The sequence below is a fragment of the Prionailurus viverrinus genome, chromosome A1 (assembly GCF_022837055.1).
Source record: "Prionailurus viverrinus isolate Anna chromosome A1, UM_Priviv_1.0, whole genome shotgun sequence".
In the NCBI taxonomy this organism is placed as follows: domain Eukaryota; kingdom Metazoa; phylum Chordata; class Mammalia; order Carnivora; family Felidae; genus Prionailurus; species Prionailurus viverrinus.
The window spans coordinates 136,887,056-136,907,957 of record NC_062561.1 but is presented as its reverse complement, the minus strand read 5'-3'; the positions used below and the strand labels follow the sequence as shown (position 1 = coordinate 136,907,957).

General features: G+C 39.1%; 2 protein-coding genes across 9 annotated transcripts in view; one reads left to right on the top strand and one right to left on the bottom strand.

Moving 5' to 3' along the window:
* The window catches only part of SMN2 (survival of motor neuron 2, centromeric), a 41,488-nt gene extending 35,925 nt beyond the window's left edge, over positions 1–5,563 (top strand). The window contains exons 9-10 of one of the 2 annotated variants that reach the window (XM_047863536.1): positions 1,183–1,208; positions 5,208–5,563. The gene's annotated coding sequence lies outside the window, so the exon portion shown is untranslated. The remainder of the gene's footprint in view (positions 1–1,182; positions 1,209–5,207) is intronic. The other variant, XM_047863602.1, reaches the window with a different exon arrangement.
* The window catches only part of NAIP (NLR family apoptosis inhibitory protein), a 42,668-nt gene continuing 23,743 nt past the window's right edge, over positions 1,978–20,902 (bottom strand). For 5 of the 7 annotated variants that reach the window (XM_047863112.1, XM_047863048.1, XM_047863280.1 and 2 more), the window contains 5 exons: positions 18,252–18,419; positions 16,645–16,797; positions 16,217–16,303; positions 14,000–14,164; positions 9,134–10,691 (listed from right to left, as the gene is read on the bottom strand). In XM_047863112.1, coding sequence (XP_047719068.1) covers positions 10,327–10,691; positions 14,000–14,164; positions 16,217–16,303; positions 16,645–16,797; positions 18,252–18,419 — 938 coding nt within the window. In that variant the 3' untranslated portion in view covers positions 9,134–10,326. Of the gene's footprint in view, positions 1,990–9,133; positions 10,692–11,674; positions 11,722–13,999; positions 14,165–16,216; positions 16,304–16,644; positions 16,798–18,251; positions 18,420–20,902 lie in introns of those variants that run through there. The other 2 variants (XR_007153028.1, XM_047863196.1) reach the window with 2 other exon arrangements.

The following is a 20,902-nucleotide window of genomic DNA, read 5'->3' as shown; positions in this document are numbered from 1 at the left end:
TGAAAGAACCATCTATAAAATCTTGGCAGTGGGGTGCCTGGGTGGTTCTGTTGGTTGAAGATCCGACTCTTAATTCCAGCTCAGGTCATGATCCCAGGGGTGTGGCTTGAGCAAATCAGGTTTTGTGCTGACAGTGCCAAGAGTCTGCTTGGGATTCTCTTTCTCTCCCTCTCTCTCTGCCCCTCCCCCCCACCCCCCAATAAATAAACTTAAAAAACATGATTTAGCAAAATGTGTGTGTGCATGCATTTATGGCTGTTGAGTGTACATGGTGTGCATATTGATGTTTATTGTACTCCTTTTTCTATTTATGTTTGAAAAGTATGTAAGAAAAATGTTCACTATTTTTAAATTAAGATGTGTGTCTATCACAGTATTCTTTTTTCATGTATTATTTTACACTGTTCCATATTCATCTATATTTGATACAGATACCATCATAGCATTTTATGCACAATACATTTTTCCTCCCTTGACATCACTTTTTTCTTTATTTTTATAATGTGTATTTATTTTTGATAGAATGAGAGCAGGGGGAGGCGCAGAGAGAAAGGGAGACACAGAATCCGAAGCAGGCTCCGGCCTCCTTGGGGCTCAAATCCACAAAACCATGAGATCATGTGAGATCATGACCTGAGCCAAAGTCGGACGCTCAACCGACTGAGCCACTCAGGCACCCCTTTGCCTTTTTTCATAACAGGGTAAATCCTCTTCAGACTTTTTTGTTTAGTGAAAACAGTTGTTGCTAGTGTAAGTCTTTGGTAAACAGCAGTGGCCTAAAACTCTGGAGAAGCGTGGGGATCCTTGTATTCTATCATTCTTTTAATTTTATTTTAAAAAATTACATTGTTGCTTGTTATATAGAGCAATCTGATAGGAAAATATTTTTAAATGAAGAAAGTTAGAGGCAGAAATGTGTTATGCTACCTGCCATTTATGTAAACGCATTTACATACATGTCTCTGTGTGAATTGATGGGTCGCCTCAGGGCTGTACTCAAGTAATCTCTGAAGAGGGACTAGAATGTGAGGGAGACTTCACAGAACAAAACCCTTCATTTTTATATGGTTGTGTTGTGCTGTGTACATTTATTGGCAGTAAAATTAATATATAGTTGAAAAAGATCTGATAAGATGTTTCATTATTGCTCCTTCCAACTCTTTAAATTTTTCATTTTTATAGGTGATTCATACAGTGTTCTTTATTAGGTAAGTGCTTTTTCTTCAGAATTTTTTTGGAGAATCCTCAATGCCAGGATATAAAAATGTTCTGTTTTTCGGGGCGCTTGGGTGGCTCAGTCGGTTAAGCATCCGACTTTGGCTCAGGTCATGATCTCACAGTTTGTGAGTTCGAGCCCCGCATTGGGCTCTGTGCTGGCAGCTCCTAGCCTGGAGCCTGCTTCGGCGCGTGCGCTCGCTCGCGCGCTCTCTCTCTCTCTCTCTCTCTCTCTCTCTCTCTCTGCCCCTCCCCCACTTGTGCTCTCTCTCTGTCTATCAAAAATAAATGTATAAAAAAATTTTTTTAATGTTTTTTTAAAATTGCATGATATTTTTGTATACAGAATTGTACTAATTTAATTGAGCTCTTATGGATGGAATTTTAGGTTGTTCCCAATTGTTTGCTATTTAATGCTATAGTTATATTCTTTTACATAATTCTTTCTGTAGATGTATGAACACATCTTTAGAATTCTCTAAATAGAATCTATAATTCTAATCTGGATTTAGATTCTAGAATTAGAACTGCTAGATTGAAGAGAACCTCCATCTAATTTTAATAGATTTTTTCCATGTTGCTTCTCAGTAGAGACTGTATTTATATTCTCACCAACATTGTTTGAGAGCTCCTGTTTCCCACATTCTTATTCAGTAATCTGTGAAACCTTTGGATCATTCATGATCAAATAGTTAGAAATAGTCCTCTAATTGTACTTATAATTTTTTTATTGATTTTATTATTGTAAAGTTCATCTTTTTGTGTGTTTAAGAGCTCTGTCTTATGTTTACTGGAAACTATGAGTATCACCTTGCCCACTTTTTAACTGGGATCTATGTTTTTCCTTTTTGTTTTCCAAGAATTCTCTGTGATAGGATTTGCAAATACTTGCTTTCTAGTTTATCATTTATTTGACCTTCCTTTTTGGTGGTAGTGGTTCTTGTCATTTGGACAGAAATGTTTGCTCTCCTCTATCTGTGTGATTATTTTCCCTTTATCGTTTTAGATATTTGTGTTTCCTTTAAATTGTTTTTCATAGTTTATCTACAGTCAGTTCTCATTCACAGACTGTGTTTGCAAATTTGCCAGCTTGCCAAAATTTATCTATCATACCCAAGTCAAGAATTACAGTGGTTTCGCCGTCATTCATGGACAAGGGCAGAGTGGCAAAAAATTTGAATCCTCTGACACAGATACTCTCAGCTGAGGTTGAACAGTGCTCTGTCTTCATGTGTCATCTCCTGCTCTAAACAAGCATTCTTTGTGCAGTCTTTTTAGTGCCAGATTATTCATGTGTCTGCGCCTTTTGATTTCACTCTTTAAAGTGGACACCAGAGGGGCGCCTGGGTGGCGCAGTCGGTTAAGCGTCCGACTTCAGCCAGGTCACGATCTCGTGGTCCGTGAGTTCGAGCCCCGCGTCAGGCTCTGGGCTGATGGTTCGGAGCCTGGAGCCTGTTTCTGATTCTGTGTCTCCCTCTCTCTCTGCCCCTCCCCCGTTCATGCTCTGTCTCTCTCTGTCCCAAAAATAAATAAACGTTGAAAAAAAATTTTTTTGTTTTAAAAATAAAGTGGACACCAGACATTGTGCTTTGTGTTCTCAAGTGCAAGAAGGCTATGATATGCCTGACAGGGAAATTATATGTGTTAGGTAAGCCCCATTCAGGCATGACTTAGTGCCACTGACTGTAATTTCAGTGTTAATGAATCATCAGTATGTTAGAAGAGCCTGGCTATGTCAGTAGAGCATGCGACTCTTGATCTCCTGGTCGTGAGTGTGAGCCCCAGGTTGAGCTTGGAGATTACTTAAAAAAAAAAAAAAAAAGTCACCTGTAACATCAATATATATTAAGTAACGTGTCTTTCATCAGAAAGACACATTTTAAAAGATTAGGAATTGGTCAGTTGATAAGAATGTGACCAGAGGCTTGCCTGAACCTAGCCTTGTATTTCTTCTAGGAGCATTGGCTTAGTACTCACACATTTATTGTTTTTAGTGACTTTATTTTATTTTACTTTAAACAACAGTGTTAATTTTATTATTTATTTATTTTTGAGAGATGGGGAGGCACAGAGGAAAAGGGAGAGAGGGAGAATCCCAAGCAGATTCCACACTGTCAGCTCAGAGCCTGACATAGGGCTCTAATTCACCAACCCTGAGATCAGGACCTGAGCCAAGAACAAGAGCCAGCCGCTTAACTGACTGAGCCCCCCAGGCACCACCTGTTGTGACTTTTTAGAACATAACTACCATGAATAATGAGAATTGAATGCGTTTCTTTTCAAGTCATTTTACTAGCAGTGTACATAGAACAGAGAGAGAGTGAAAATAACTTTGTTAGCAATTTCATTGAGAATTTACATACAGCAAACCCAAGTTTTTACTCCATCTTTTCCCAGTATTTCATTCATGTGCATGTATGTCTGTGTGTATCTAAAGTGGATAACGTTTTATTTATTGTTTTATCTATCAATCAATCAATGAGAGGCAGAGAGAGAATCCCAAGTAGACTCCAGGTTGTCTGCGCAGAGCCCAATGTGGGGCTCCAATTTCCCAAACCATGAGATCATAACCTGAGCCAAGACCAAGAGTTGGATGCCCAACTCACTGAGGCACTCAGACACCCTAAAGCAGATAACATTCTTTTTTTCTTTTTTTAAACTTTTTTAACTTTTTAAAAAAATTTTTAATTTTAATTTTTTTAATTTTTTAATGTGTATCTTTGATAGAGACAGAGCTCTAGTGGTGCAGGGGCAGAGAGAGACACACACACAGAATTTAAAGCAGGATACAGGCTCTGAGCTGTCATCACAGAGCCCAATGTGGGGCTCAAACCCACAAACCATGAAACTATGATCTGAGCTAAAGTTGGACACTTAACCAACTGAGCCACCCAGGTGCCCAAGTAGATAACATTGTTTATATGCAGCTAACTGTTCATTAGTATGCATGAACCTGAATATGTTTATCTTATAAATACTCATTCTAGATTTCAGATACATTTTTACTATGTTCTAGTTTATCATTTCTTTGATTCTCGTGGATTCCATAAAAGCACAGTACTTTTGGGGCTCTGAATGGATCAGTCATTTGAGCGTCCTACTCTTGATCTCAACTTAGGACATGATCTCATGTTTTGTGAGATCGAGCCCCATGTGAGGCTCTGCACTGACAGTGTGGAGCCTGCTTGGGATTCTCTTTCCCCCTTATCTCTCTGCCCCTACCCCACTTGCACACGAGCTCACTCGCTCTCTCAAAAAATTTTTTTTTAATTTTTTTAAGGTTATTTGTTATTGAGAGAAAGAGACAGAATATGGGCATGGGAGGGGCAGAGAGAGGGGGAGACACAGAATCTGAAGCAGGCTCCAGGCTCTGTGCACATAGCTTGATGCCGGGCTTGAACTCACAGACCACGAGATCATGACCTGAGCTGAAGTCAGATGCTTAACTGACTGAGCCACCCAGGTGCCCCTCTCTCTCAATAAACTTTAAAAAAGAAATTGTTAGGACCGGGGTGCCTGGGTGGCTCAGTTGCTTAGGCTACTGACTTCAGCTCAGGTCATGATCTCACAGTTTGTTCGAGCCCCATGTTGGGCTCTGCGCTGACAGCTCAGAGCCTGGAGCCTGCTTCAGATTCTGTGTCTCTCCTCTCTCTACCCCTCCCCCTGCTCACCCTGTGTGTCTCTGTCTGTCTCTCAATAAGAAATAAACGTTTAAAAAATTAAAAAAAAAAAATTCTGTTAGGACAGATGAAATATCAGTGCTCCTTAAATTTTTTTTAATCTTTCATATTTACTCTTCCAAATGAATATCACATTTAGTCTATTTATCCCATAAAGATTGAATTTAGTATTGCATAAAGTCTATATTAGCATACTTTTGTTCTAGTTTTATTTACCATGGTGAGTGTATTGCTTTCCTTTTTTTTTATTTTATAAGAAAATAAGTTTTTAAATTGCATAATTATATCTGGACTTTTTCTCTCCAAATTCAGGTGCAGCTCTCTCCCAAGGAGAATGGTATTTTGATGCGCCATGGTTGATGTGAATAAAATTTCATGTTTTTCTTCATGAACAGTTGGTTGGGTGGCATAGCCATCTGCATTGCCCTATGTTGCATGTGACTCATGCTTCGATAACCAGCCATGTGTTTCAAGAGAATAATCAGTTTGAATAACTCAACAGTGGAAATGTGAGTAACTAAAAGAAACTCAAAGTCACACATAGTGCAGAAAAGTCAATCTGTGAAAATATCGACTGAACATATTTGTATATTGTAACTTTCTTAGTAAGTATGTTAAGCTTTTTATTAATGCCTTTAAAAATAAATGACAAATTTTTTTAAGCTTGACTGTATGAGTATTTTTTTTTTTTTAGAATATATATGGTGAGGGAAATCTAGTAACGGATAAAGACAACTAGTCAGACTTATTTGGAGAAAAGGTAGTATTGTAAAGACACAACCAGTTGTAAAACAGTGTTGCTGATAATCCAGGCTTAAGAAACACAGCTTCTCTGGAGCTGAGTGTCACAGGAGTAGACCTCGCCAGTCAGGAACCACAGCTTTGTTCCGTTTCTTGGAAGTCATATTGTCATTATCCTCTCCTCTTTCTCTCACCTATCTGCCTCTCTTTCATCTAGCTTCCTTCACATTTTCATCATGCCCATTGCCTAACATGGTTATCCAAGCTATTCTGCCCTCATCACTACCTTGTGGTTCCGTCTACCAACCATTTGACTATGTGTGTGTCACTTCAAATTCTCAGGAGAGGGAGAAAATCCTATTGTTTCAGTTGAGTGTAAGCATTGGTATCCATGCACCAGGGATTCTTCCTAGTCCTTTTAGCTGTGGGAGCAGAGGTTAATATAAAAAGTTCTATTTCTTTCAGAGATTTTGCCTGGAAACACTAAATATGCCTAACCTATTTGTAGCTGCCCAGTACATATTTGTTGAATAAAATGAACATTCAATTCCTGGTAAGTAAGCTTCACAGAATGGGATATTCAGTGGCTTAAGCTTTCTGGTATCGGTGAGTAAATTTTTATTTTTCATGACAGTCTGCCAGTATTTTATACATTCTGCATATTTTCATTGCCTAAGTAGGTGTGGCAGATTAAATTCAGTTATGAAGGTAGCTTATTTGCTTTCAGTGACATTTTTGCATCTTACGTCTTTTGATACCTAATGCCGTTGGAAGGTGGTTGCAGGTTCTGGCAAATCATTCATCTCAGGAATTATTTATTCAGTTTTGTTTATGTGCTAGGTACTCTTCTACGTGCTTGGAGACCACAGTAAGCCAAACAGATGAAAGTTCCTGCTTACATTGGTGGGGAACACTAGTAAACAAAATGTATAAGGTGGCAATAGTAATACATGCCATAGACAGAAATGAAGCAGGAAAGGGGGTTAGGCAGAATGCAGTTGGAATGTGAATGCTTTGTTTTGTTTATTGTTTTTATTTTCAGAGAGAGAGCGAGCCCGCGAGAACAGGTAAGAGGGAGAGAAAGAATCCCAAGCAGGATCCACGCTGAAAGGACAGGTCTTGATCCCGTGAACCATGAGATCATGACCTGAGCCAAAATCTACAGTCAGACACTTAACCTGCTGAGCCACCCAGGGGCCCCTGTGGATGCTTTTTTAAAAAGAATGATCAAGGGGGCACCTGGCTGGCGCAGTCAGTAGGGCATGCAACTCTTGATCTCGGGGTTGTCAGTTCACCCCATTTGGGTGTAGAGATTAAAAATAAAATTTTAAAAAGTTAAAAAAAAAACGGTGAGGGAAATTGAGCTGACATTGGAGCAGAGATGTGAAGAAAATGAGAGCCATTCGCATAAATAGAGAACCTCCCAGGCAAAGGAAATGACAAGCACAAAGGCCCTAAGAATAAGTTTGGTCTGTTCAGGGAATGGCAAAAGAAACCAGTATGGCTGGAATGGAAGTGAGCAAGGAGGAGAGATTAAAAAGATAGAGGTAAGAGAGGTAGGTAGTCAGGGGTCAGGTCACACATAGACCACTGTATTTACTTTGATCTGGGAGCCATGGGAAGGTGTTGAACCAAAGGCATAGCGTGATCTAATGTATTGAAGAGTCTTATGACTGCAATTTTTGTGTTGAAAATAGACCTTACAGGCAATCTGGGTGGCTTAGTCTGGTTAAGCATCCGACTCTTGGTTTCAGCTCAGGTCATGATCTCATGGTTTTGTGAGTTCCAGCCCCACATCAGCCTCTGTACTGGCTATGCTTAGCCTGCTTAGGATTCTCTCTGTCCCTCTCTATCTGCCCCTCCACCACTCATGCTACCTCTGCCTCTCTGAAAAATAAGCTTAAAAAAATTTTTAATAGAAAATAGGCCATAAGTTTCAAGGGAGGAAGCAGGCTGACTAGGACCTGTGGTCAGTAGTGATGGGATCTATTGACAAATGCTAAGTAAAGCTCAGCATTTGTCAGTAGATTACATGTAGAGTATGAAAGAGAGAAATCAAGGATGACCCCCCAAGATTTTGGGCCTAAGCAAGTGGAAGAACAAAGCTAGAATTAAAGACATGGAGAAGTCAGCATAAAGAGTGCTTGTGGGAGGGTTGCCAGGGTGGCTCAATCGGCTCAGTGTCCCAGCTCTTGACCTCTGCTCTAGTCGTTAGCCCAGGGTCATGGGTTGAGCCCTGTGTTGGACTCTGAGGTGAGCATGGCGCCTGCTTAGGATTCACTCTCTCTCCCTTTGCCCCCTCCCCTTGTTGCATGCACTCTAAAAAAATTAAGTAACCAAGAGTACTTGTGGGAAAGCAAAGACCGGAATTGGGTTAAGACAGGTCAAATCTGAGATGCCCATTAACAGGAGTCAGATAGGAGTCAAGAGTTCAGAGGAGAGATCTGGGATAGAGCTGAAAATAGGTAAGTTAGCATAGACTTGGAATTTAAAGCCATGCAACAGGACCAGATCACGAAGCAAGTGCATTTACATAGAGCTGTCAGTGTTTAGAGGTCAGATATGAGAAAAAGCAGTAAAGGAGGCTGAGAGAATTCTAGGTTGGTTAGGAAATCCAGAAGGAATGCCCTGGAAGCCAAATGAAACTTGAGGGAGTGACCAGCGGCATCAAGCTACTGCCGGGTCAGGTGCTGTGAATAAGTCAAGGATGCAGACTAGTGTTTATCGAATTGAGCATTGCAGAGATCATTGGTGACCCTCATTAAGAGCTCTTCCAGTGCTATGGAGAAAGGAAAAGCCTTGCAGGAGAGAATGTAAGAAAGAACAATTGAATAAAACACTGTATAGACAACTCTTTCAAGGAATTTTCTATTTCTGAATATTAGTAAATGATATTAGTAAAATCACATACAGCTTTTAGAGTTTTTTGTGAATCTTGGTTCATTTGTGTACATGTTTATAAACGTGTTGATTGTTGATAGGAAATTTCTTACTGTGAGTCATGGTAAAAATTCGAGAAAGGGGAAGTTAGAACAAGAAGATAAAGGTATTGTTTGGATAAGAAGTTGAGAATGGTAGAGGATGTTTCTCACGTGGGTAGGGTACAGTGGAAGGATTTAGAGAGTGGTAGAGTGTTGGAAAGTGTGATCAGAAAGGGAGAAGTCTAGAAACATGAGGGTGACGGTCAGGGCAATGAGGGATGGCCTGGGCATCATGTGGAGACTAACATATACAGGAATAAAAGGGCATGGTAATCTTAAAATCTAAAAACAGTCTGTCATGGAAGTATTCCATTCGTTGTAAAGGGCCAGAATTATTTTAGCCTTGCAGGCCACTGATCATGGTCTCTGTCCCATGTATGTTATTTTTTTATTGGAAAAATGTAAAAAATAGTCTTCACTCAGAGGCTCTACAGGCTCAGGCCATACTTGGAGACCCCTGCTTTAAAGTAGAAGCCCTTATCAGAAGGTTTGGAGAGGTATTTGCATGGAGTTCTCTTAGTTTTTAAAATACCATTTTTAATAGTACACACACATGGTACAGAATTCAAATAGTACAAAAGATCTGCAAAGAAAAAAGAATCAGACCTTCCTCCTATTCCCTTGCTATCCTGGCCCCCTCCCTGAAGTCAATCATTAGCCGGTTCCCTGTGTCTTCTAGATCATGTAAGACGTTTTCTATAAATATTTATGTGCATCCTATCAATCTTAAATCTAACAAGGTTCTTTTAGTTTAGGTCTAAGCTATTTAATAAGTAATAGTTTTATCAGTTATCAAGTTGTTGCTTCTCGTGTCCAAATCCAGCCTTTATTGCCCTTCTCTGCAGTAATAGATCTTCACTCTGTAACGACCTGTCCCCGCAGCAGGCACAGTATAAAGCTTTGTCAGCAGAGAGCAGTGGTAAGACACTGTAGGAGCAAGAGACTTCTTTCCCTGCTTCCAGTGTGTTCTTCTAGCAGATCGACGCAACGCGTGGTTTTTCTAATGCAGTACCCCCACACGAATGGCTTCCTCTAATACCTCTAAGGCACTTCGTCAGCCAAATGCCCAAAGCTCAAACCTTCTTGGGCTGCATTTCAACAAACCTGATGTTGAGGGCTGTGCCCTCTCCATTTTAGTCTGAATCTTAGAAGTGCTGTTTTGTACTTTATGCTGATACAGTAAGTGTTGAATCAAAAGCCTCTGTGCTAGGAGCTTTTTCCCGTAAATCTTACTTCTACATTGTATGGGCCTCTTATACCAAAATTAATATACCCAACAAATCTTAGAAGTATTAAGGCGTATCTCTTGGCCCACAAAAGATTAAACTGGACTGGTGGTAAAGGCTTGAAATTCACATTATATGTAACTTGAATACTTCTTCCGTATTGTGGCTCTAAGACCCATCTGTGTACCTCACTCCATTCCCATAGCTGTTTTTATCCTCCTTACCACAGTGAGTCTGAAAACCGGATGCTGATCCTCAATTATGGAGGGTTAGGTGTATAAACTTGATTGAAGAACTGATTTCTATTTAGTTGGGGAGAATCATTCAGGGACTGCAAAGGTTCTGGTAGTGGTTTTGGGGTTTTCTTTAACATGCCTTACTGTAAATATCCTTTTGTGTGCAAGACTTAATAAAATGTTTTTGGAGAGGGAAGTTTTTAGAATTGTTGACACAAATTTGTAATTCAGTTTTTAGGTACATCTTCTATTCCTGAACAGTTGGAGAGAATGGCAGTACCCATTTCCGGTGAATAAATAAGCGTTTAGATTGAGGATGTCTTTCCTTCATGGCAGTAAGCAGTGTGATGTCTTCTGTATCCAGGAGCCAACTTAACATGTTAAGTCTGATGAGGCTTGGCAGTCGTAACATGCACTGACTCAAAGACTTGACTGTTGTGGCCTGAGCTTTGATGCATTTAGTAAAATGCCTAGAAATAGTCAACTCTTTCAAGTGTGGCATGTTGTCCAGTGCTTGAAAGAAATTTCTGTATCCTTCCTCTGTAATCTTGTGATTGACTGAAAGATTTAGGTCCTCAAGTTTCTGGAAACCTCCATCGATTGCTACCTTGGCTATAAAAGCAAAGTGTTGGTGAAAATAGAATCATAAGGACTTTCATGTCAGTAAGAGGGGGAGACACAGAATCCGAAGCAGGCTCCAGGCTGAGCTGTCAGCACAGAGCCTGACATGAGGCTCGAACTCACAAACTGTGAGATCATGACCTGAGCCAGTCAGATGCTTAACTAAGCCACCCAGGCGCCCCGAGACTCACCCTTTCTAACACATCCTGTGAAGCTTTCTCCAGTCTGGCTTTTACATTCCTCTCCAGTCTATTCTCACAACAAATTCCTGCCTATCTTTAATCCATGCAAATGATTACCTCTATTTGAAATGCTCTCTCAATCTCTCCCCTCCCAAATGTGTCTGGGCCATTCTTTCTTCAGTTCTCTATAGAACTCTTTTTCCTGATACTATGACCCCAAATTAGGTTGAGTTCTGCTATCAGAAGGAGAGTAAAGAAAATGACAAAGAATTGGGAAGCAGCTATGTGCATGTTGGCCAAAAACTTCTCCAAACTGGCTAAAGACAACAAGCCACAGCTTCAAGGTCTATAAACCCCAAGCAGAATAAATACAAAGAAATCCACACCTAAGCACAACATAGTACAACTACCATTGTAGGGTATTGTGTTGTCATTGTTCAAGCAGACTGTCTCCAAAGGTTAGGGTTTCAACACATGGATCGTTGAGGGACACAATTCAGTTCATAGCAAATGACAAAATGTAAAGCAAAGAAAATCTTAAAAGCCACTAAAGCAGGGCCAGATAAACCTTACATTCAAATACAAAAAAAGACTGCCTGCCGAGCAAAAGAAGTGATGGGAGCTAGAAATGTGAAAGAAAATGAGCACCAAAATCAAATTCCATACTCTCTGAAACAAATGTCAAAAACGAAGGCAAAATGGGGGGGGGGGGGGGGGTGTACCTGAGTGGCTCCATAGGTTGAGCAGCCGACTTTGGCTCAGGTCCTGATCTCATGGTTTGTGAATTTGAACCCCACATCAGGCTCTCTGCTGTCAGTACAGAGCCCGCTTCAGAGCCTCTGTCTCCCACATTAAAAAAATTAAGAAAAATAACCTAATTATAGATTTTTACAAGAGACACACCTTAAATATAAGGACATGAAAATATTAAAAGGAAGGGAAAAGCCAAGATGCAAATACCAAAAGCATACCGGAGCAACTGTATTAATGTATGATGAAATGACTGATAATAAGGCAAGAAGTTTTACTAGAAATAAAGAGGGTTGATCTGCCAGGAATCTTTAACAATTCTAAATCTCTATGTAGCTAGATTTAAATCCTAAATATGTATGGACCTATATATTTTAAATGTGTAGAGTAAAAACAAACCAAAGGGAAAAGAAGATTAGTTGGAGTGATTTTAACACCCCTGTCCTAGTTAGAACAAGCAAATAAAAATCCATAAAATTATCAAACGTTTGAACAATAATTTCAACTTTTTTTTTTTTTTAAGTAGGCTCCATGCCCAATGTGAGCATACTTGAACTCATGACCCTAAGATCAAGAGTCACATACTCTTCCCACTGAGCCAGCCAGGCATCCCTCAACATTTCATTGGAACCACAGAAAACTTTTTTTTCCAAGTGAAATGGAGCATTTACTAAAATTGACCATTTTAGTGTGATTTTATGTTATGTTGACCCATAATACAAGTCTCAACAAATTTCAAAATTAAAATCATATAATGTATATTCTTTCTTAACAGTGAAGTTAAGCAGTACCTTTCTAAATACCTGGTGTGGCCAAAAAATAAAATATTTTGAACTAAGACATGTAAGAAAATATGACATGTAAAATTTGTGAGATGGAGCTAAAGCCAAAAGCACTGAAATTATCCCATCTCAAGACGTTAGGACAAAAACCTATCTGTAGAAGACAATAGAGGTAAGAAAAGAAATGAAAGCAATAAATTGGTAAACCAATCAGCTTAAAAAAAAAAAAAAAAAAAAGAGAGAATGCATGAATAGACACTTGCCCAAAGAAGACATCCAGATGGCTAACCGACACGTGAAAAGATGCTCAACATCACTCATCATCAGGGAAATCCAAGTCAAAACCACAATGAGATACCACCTCACACCTGTCAGAATGGCTAACATGAACAACTCAGGCAACAACAGATGTTGGCAAGGACACGGAGAAAGAGGATCTCTTGCATTCCTGGCGGGAATGCAAGCTGGTGCAGCCACTCTGGAACATAGTATGGAGGTTCCTCAAAAAACTAAAAAGAGAACTACCCTATGACCCAGCAGTTCCACTACTAGATATTTACCTAAGGGATACAGGTATGCTGTTCCTCTCCCTCTCTGCCCCTGCCCTGTTCTTCATCTCTCTCTCTCTCTCTCTCTCTCTCTCTCTCTCTCTAAAAAAAAAAGCAAAAAAACCTAAGTTGCTGAAATTTACCCATCATAAAACATAAAAATATACCAATAGAAAAAAATCCACAATGAGATACTACTACAGATCCATCAGAATGGCTGAAGGTCAGAGATCTGACAGTACAAGTACAGGCCAGAATGTGACACAACCGCTGGTAGAAATGTAAATTGGTACAACTGTGGAAAACTGAATCTGTCTATACCATGTGAGACACATTCGACCCCTAACATACTTCCATACATACATCAAAGGTCATGCATAATAATGTTCATAGCATTATTCACACTAGTCAAATATTGAGAATAACTCAAATACCCAGTTGTGAATGGGTAAGTTGAAGTATATATAGTCATACAGTAGAATAATATATAGCAATGAAAATCCGTGAATGCTAGCCACATGTAGCAATATGCAATGAATATAAAGGTGAGCCAAAAAAGGTAAAGTACATACTGGGAGGGATTCCATTACATAAAAGTTTAAAACAGTGAAACTAATCTATGGTGAACAAAAGGGGTCTAATGGTCACCTGTGGAAAGGAGGGGAATGTTGTCAGAGCACACAGGAAGTAGGCTTCTGTGATCTTTGCAATACTCTGTAATCTGGGTGATTTCCACCAAGTATGGTTAATCACCAAGTATGGTTAATAAAATGTTCATGTATGTTTACTGGATAATTTATTGAGCTGTACATTTAGGATTTGTGTACTTTTCTGTATGTGTAATCTTCAGTTTTTAAAATGCTATAAAAAGGAGTGTATGGAGGATATGGGGCCTGGTATCAGGAACACAAAGTCAAAACAGACTTGAGGCACTGTGTAGTCTCAAACAGGAGGCTATCAACATTTTGCAAGAGAAAGCTTGAGTACTAACACTGGCTTTTCTGCAAGCTGAAACCATTTATCTAAGGCTAACTCACCAATTTCCATCACACTGTCATCATCCAAAATCTGGCACAATGAGAGAATTCGAAGAAACTGAAGATGCTGACACTGCTGGATGATCAGTTTGGCCACTTGCTGAATCCCATCCCCAGTAGGAAGTTCCAGTTCTTCCAGGTTGTTAAGAGAACCTAAGGTGTAGGCTATCAGAAGAGACAAAAAAGGTATTTTCCATACAATGTGTTACCAAATAATGGTAATGTATAGCCTCAAGATCATGCATAGTCCAGGAGGCCCCATGTAGCATGGAGGCTGTTCCTCTTCCTCTCCAAAGGGCAAGAGAAAGGGGTCAGCCTACACCTTGATCCTCACTGCTCCCTCCAGTCAACAATTCCTCCACCGTCCCCCTACCAGTCTCTCCTGCACTGAGGTCCAGAATGCCTACGATACTTCCTTTTTAGACTTAAGCTTCTACTGGCCTCCAGGATATTCTCCTAGCTTCTTAAATGGCTTGCCACCTTCCTTTCAATCCTATCTCCTGCTATATCATCCTCAGTGACTTCTACTTCTGCCTCCCAGCACTAAAGCTTCACAATCCGCTACTCTTATACCTTTGCACTTCGACCCCACCTTGGCTTGGTACATTATGGATCACTTGAAAGTGATCTCCTTCTAAGACCTTAGACTTGGAAATATTTTTAACATTTTCTAGCATCCAACAGTGTTCCAAGCTTGGGATTTAAATTCTGTGTTCCATCCAGTTCTTCTATCAGCCATTTCTCTAAAGACCGTGGTTCCTTTTAGGGAGGCCAGTATTTAGGAGTCAAGATCTGGCATTTGGGGCACTCATTAATACTAGGATCTTTTTTAATATCTCAGTTGACCGAGTTATGTATATGTGTGTATATAGAGATATGTAGCTCACGATACGTGTATATATACACACACACACATATATATATGTGTGTATATATAAACATGTGTATATATATACATATATAAACATGTGTATGTATATATATATATATATATATATATACACACACACACATTAAAAACCATGAGTCCACACCAGTATTTCCACATCTAATTTAATACCTTAAAGTTCTTTCTAGCCTCTCCTTTCAATATTTGTCAATTCCTTCTCCAACCATGAGGAAATTTGATTCTCATTATACTTAATGTATTATTAATTTAATCAACTTGTTGTATATGCCAGCCACCTCCTTGGCCCCTCAATTTTGCCTCTGCCCCACTCAGTCTTCCTGCTCCTCCCTCCCCCAGCCACATGCTGCCTGCAAAGGCAGGCAAGAGGAGAGAAGGGAAGAGGAAGGCATCCAGGTGATCACGCTAACGTTTGAGAAGCACAACTGCTCTATACTCCCTATCTCCACTGCCTCCTCTTATATTTTCCTGTGTTAAAAGAAAAAAGAAAAAAGCCCAAAATGAGTTGCTTTTGCCTAGCCCCACATCACTAAACCAAGACTTAATTTTTAGTTTGAGCTGTCCCAGAAATGGAATCTAAATCCAGCCAATCAGGAATCGCCAGATGAGCACTAGTTAGGTAATCTACCCAATAGAACTCTGCCATCCCCTCTAAAGGAAAGTAACCTTACAGTAACCAACGCACCTGCTTTGTTGTCTACTATAACTTCCCTGTTCCTGCTCCCTTATGCCTATAAAAAAATCTTTCGTTTGGTTCAGCCTCTCAGAGCTATGTCCTTCATTCACTGGACACTGCGGGATTCAAATCCATTTTTGATCAAATGAACTCTCAAAGTTTCTAATATGCCTGCATTTATCTTTTAACATCTATTAGAATTCTTCCATGAGCACACATTCCTTTTGTAATCCTAAAAAAATTGAGTATTTAGGCAACTTCGATAGTTACCATTTTGTTAATTCTGAGTTTTCACAAAGTTCTCTTAACCTTGAAAAGATAGTTTTATCTATATTCCAAAAACCTTTGACATAACAGGGATTTAGCAGGTTTGGAATGGGTCCCTGACAAATTGCATCATGCTGTAATGACCAAACATGTATTCAAAGAAATAAGTCACTCTAAGAATGAGTGACTATTGAATGAGATCAAGTGAGATCAGGCATTTGGAGGCTCAAAGCTGAGCAGCCCTGCCCCTTCCTCCAAATGAGTAAGGGCTGCTAATACCTATAGTGATCTGCTGTGGCTTACACAAAATAGAAGAAGGATTTCAGGGGAAGAATAAAAAGTAAAAGGCACAATTTTGCAAACATACCAAATTTTTCAGATGTTTCCTTATCAGGAAATTGTTGGTTTTTAAGACTTAGTATCTTCAGGGAAATAAAATTTGGCAAAGCAGTGACTATAAAAGGGAAAACAAATAGGTTTGTCAGCTACATTTTTTATACCAACAAATGTATGTAAAGAGTATTTTTTAAATGACTGAAATCAATACAGTAATTCAGATTTTATTAATTAGTATGGCTAAATAATTAAAGCTCAGGAAATAATTCTGATAACTACAAATATTTAAACTTCCAGAAACAAATACACCTTATTTGAAAATTCATTTAAAATCAGATCTAATAGCTTAATTCTTTGACCTCAAGTACATATTTAATAAAATTTACCTTTTAAAAGTGCCTAAAATGACTGTGCATACAGATGCATCTAAAACCAAAATTTTATGATCTTAGGTCTTACCAAATGGGATGGGTGTGAAAAATGATCCAGAAAAATTAATTTCTTTGAGTTTCTTGCAGGAAGAAAGTGCAGTCATGAGAGATTCAAAATCCGAAATGAAATTACATTGCAGATGAAAAACATGAAGGTTTGGAGAATTCTGAATTAATTTAACTATAAAATATCAAAGATTTCAGAAATTAGAGAAAATTGCAAATTTCTTTCAGAATTAGCCATATCATTCTGATTCAACAATACAGAGTTAGAACAAAGCACCATGAAGTAATGATCCAAGAATTGGGCCACTTATAGGTTCAAGTTCTGCAACTAACCAGTGAGTTATGTTAACTTGGACAGGTAGTTACTGACACTCTCTGGAGATCAGTTTTCTCTTTTATAAAATAAGAGCTAAGAGTTTAGACTCAGTAAGGTCACCTTAGGCTTTTAACATGCTAATGTCTTAAGTTTGCATGTGACCGGCATTTACACAGTAGGAATATGATACAAAGAAATATAACAGCCATGACAAATCTGATGCAAACCTAAATTTGTTGTAAAAATTACTGACAAATACAAGAAAACTACCACTTCCAGCTTCAAAGAATTTTATAGCATGCAACTCTTCATGTTAATTCCACAGAGATTTACATTGCCTCAATATGTAGGGCTCAGTCTTCACTAAACTAGGAATTGAGGACACCTAAGTCATTTTGTTACAAGATGCATTTAGGAAAGATGGCTGCACAAATTGTTCAATCAGTAGCATAGGCTGGTGAGAAAAGGGGAAATACTTCCAATTGCTACCCATCAGCAGATTCCCCCTCCTCCACTCCAGTCTGGAAGATCTGGAAGTTGAAATTTAAGAGCAAATTAAATAAAATCAAAATAATTCTCCCAAATAGTTTGGAGAGACATTTTACCAGTGGTTAAAAGCACAGATTTAGGAGTAATCAGAACTCCTAGAATCCCAGATTTACCAGATTTACCATTTCCTTAGCTGGTTGACCTCAAGCAAATTACTTATCCTCTTTATACTTCAATTTCCCTAGCTTTAAGGTAACATTAATAGTACCTTACCTCATAGAAGGGTCTGAAGATTAAATGGGTTAATATTTGAAAAATGTTTAGAACAATTCCTAACATGTCGGGACACCTGGTGGCTCAGTTAAACGTATGACTTCAGCTCAGGTCATGATCTCACCTTTGGTGGGTTTGAGCCCCGCGTCTCTGTGTCTCTCTCTGCCCCTCCCCCCCTCACATACTGTCTCTGTCTCTCAAAAATAAAAACGCTAAAAGTTTTAAGGAAAAAAACAATTGCTAGGATGTGTATAGTAAGGGCTCAATAATTTCAAATACCTTTCTGCTTTCTTTTTAAAGATTTTTTTAATCTCTACACTGACTATGGGGCTCAAACTCAGGCCAAGACCAAGAGTTGCAGGCTCTACTGACTGTGCCAGCCAAGTGCCCCTACAGTTCTCTGTTTTCTTCATGAGGACGAGTGCTATTCCCACAATTCATTATGGATACAGGCTACAACCTGAGATTTACAAAAGCTCTAACTCTTAGTTATTGGCCAAGTTGCCTTTCCAAACGATGCAAAAACACGTCAATCTAAGTGCCATCCTTACCTAGTTTAGAAGGACTATACTCAGCTGAAATTTGGATCAATAATTTCTCCATGCGGTGGAGATTGAAGAATCCTTCAGGAATGAGTGCAAAAACATTTTGTTGATGATGCAGATCCACAGAGAGTTCTTTCAGGCATAGGAACTTGTCCAAATTAGTAAGAAGTTTACCTAGAAATCAGCACACAGTTTGCCATTATTAATCTAAGGAATTCCAAATGGAAAATTTGAAACTGTCATTTTGAGTCAGCAATCTATTTTCTTATTTTCAAATAAAAACCTTCCATATATCATAAAACATTCTTGTTTCTAGAAAGCACATATATGAACATGCTGCTTTTTGTAGTGTCTACTGATTACTCTATGAGAAGCCCTGTGCTACTCTGGATGCACAAAAATAAATAAGACATCTTCCCAAGCAGTGTTGAAATGACAGAATTTCAACATGCAAAAGAATGGTGTTGGACTCTACTTCCCACCACCATACATAGCTAACTCACAATGGAACCGCCACCACAAGAAAAGATAGGAGTCAATCTTCATAACCTTGGCTTTGACAATGGATTCTTAGATATGCTATCAAAAACAGTAATTTAGAACTTATGTGCATTTAAAGACATTATTGGCACAATGAAAAGACTATCTCCAAAATAGAAAATATTTTCAAATCATATGTCCATTAAAGATTCAATAACTACAATATTAGTTATTCTATAAAGATTCCTACAACTCAAGACAAAAAGATAACACAATTAAAAAATGGGCAAGGAATGGGGCACCTGGGTGGCTCAGTAGGGTAAGCATCTGACTTTGGCTCAGGTCATGATCTCATGGTTCATGAGTTCAAGCTCTCTGTGCTGATAGCTCAGAGCCTGGAACCTGCTTCAGATTCTGTGTCTCCCTCTGTCTCTGCACCTCCCCTGGTCATGTTCTGTCGGTCTCTCCCTCTCTCCTCTCAAAAATAAATAAGTGTTAAAAATTATTTTTAAAATGGGCAAAGATAGGGACGCCTGGGTGGCTCAGTCGGTTGGGCGTCCAACTTCGGCTCAGGTCATGATCTCGCGGTCCGTGAGTTCGAGCCCCGCATCGGGCTCTGGGCTGACAGCTCAGAGCCTGGAGCCTGTTTCGGATTCTGTGTCACCCTCTCTCTCTGACCCTCCCCTGCTCATGCTCTGTCTCTCTCTGTCTCAAAAATAAATAAATGTTAAAAAAAAAAAAATGGGCAAAGATTTAATAGACCTGTCTCAAAAAAGGACACATAACCAGTAAGTACATGAAAAGATGCTCAACACTGTTAGTCATTAGGGAAATGCAAATCAAAACCACAACGGGATACCATTTCTCACCTAATAGGATGACTTTCTAATTAAAAAAAATATATGTAGCAGCAAGCGTTGACAAGGTTGTGGAGAAACTGAAACCCTCATACATTGCTGGTGGGAATATAAACTGGTGTAGCCACTGTAGTGAACAGTTTAGAGGTTCCAAACAAATTAGAATTATTGTTAACATCATCCAGCACCCCACTTTTAGGTATATATCCAAAAGAATTGCAACTAGGATCTCAAAAAGATATTTGTACACCCATGTTGATAGCAACATTGCTCACAATAGCCAGAAGAAACAAAGCAAGTGTCCATCAACAGATGAATGGATAAACAAAACATGATATATACATGGGAAGATTAGCTATCAAAGGAACCAAGTTCTGATACAGGCTGCAATACAAATGAATCTCGAAAATATGCCAGGTGAAACAAGCCAGACACAAAAAGCCAAAATGTTGTATGATTCCACTTATGGAATACCTAGAATGGACAAATTCATAGAGATGAAAAGTAGGATAGATCTTATCAGTGGCTTGGTGGAGGAGGGAGGCACTGTTTCACTGGTACAGAGTTACCATTTGGAGCGATGAAAACGTTCTGGAAATGGATAAAAGTGCTAGTTGTATAACACTGGAAATGTACTTAATGACACTGATATGTGCACTCAAAAATGGTTAAAACGTTAAGTGTTAGGAATATTTCACCATAAAAAGGCATTTTAAAAAGAGTATGTTGTTTTCTAAATTTGAGGATAAATATCTACCCACAGATCCTAATAACGTTCGGTGACCCTCCAGCAAGGTAACACAGAGTAAAGCACACCTAGGCATATAACAAACTGCTGAAAACCAAAGCCATACTAGCAGCAGAAAATTTAAAAAAACAAAAAACAAAAAAAAAAAAACCAACGTAAATACTATTTACAAAAGTGTCTAAAATATCTAGGAATAAATGTAATGCAGGACACACAAAGGCGACACTGAAACCTCTCAAATATTGCTTAGACAAGTGACAGGGGACACAAATGAGAGCGATTATTTCCCAGAGGGTACAAGCCCTTTCTTCTGTTAAGCAGGCAGGGTAAGTGTAATTCTCAAGCATCATGGTACATGGAATGAATGAATGAATGAATGAATGAATGAATGAATTTATTTAGAGGGCACAAGTGAGCATGGGACAGAGAGAAGGAGAAAGAAAGAGAATCCCACAAGAAAGAAAGAGAGAGAGAGAGAGAGAGAAAGAGCAGCAAGGCTCCTGTTGTACCCGAAGTGGGCTCAAGCTCAGCGCATGTGGGACTCACGCTCAGGAACCATGAGATCATGACCT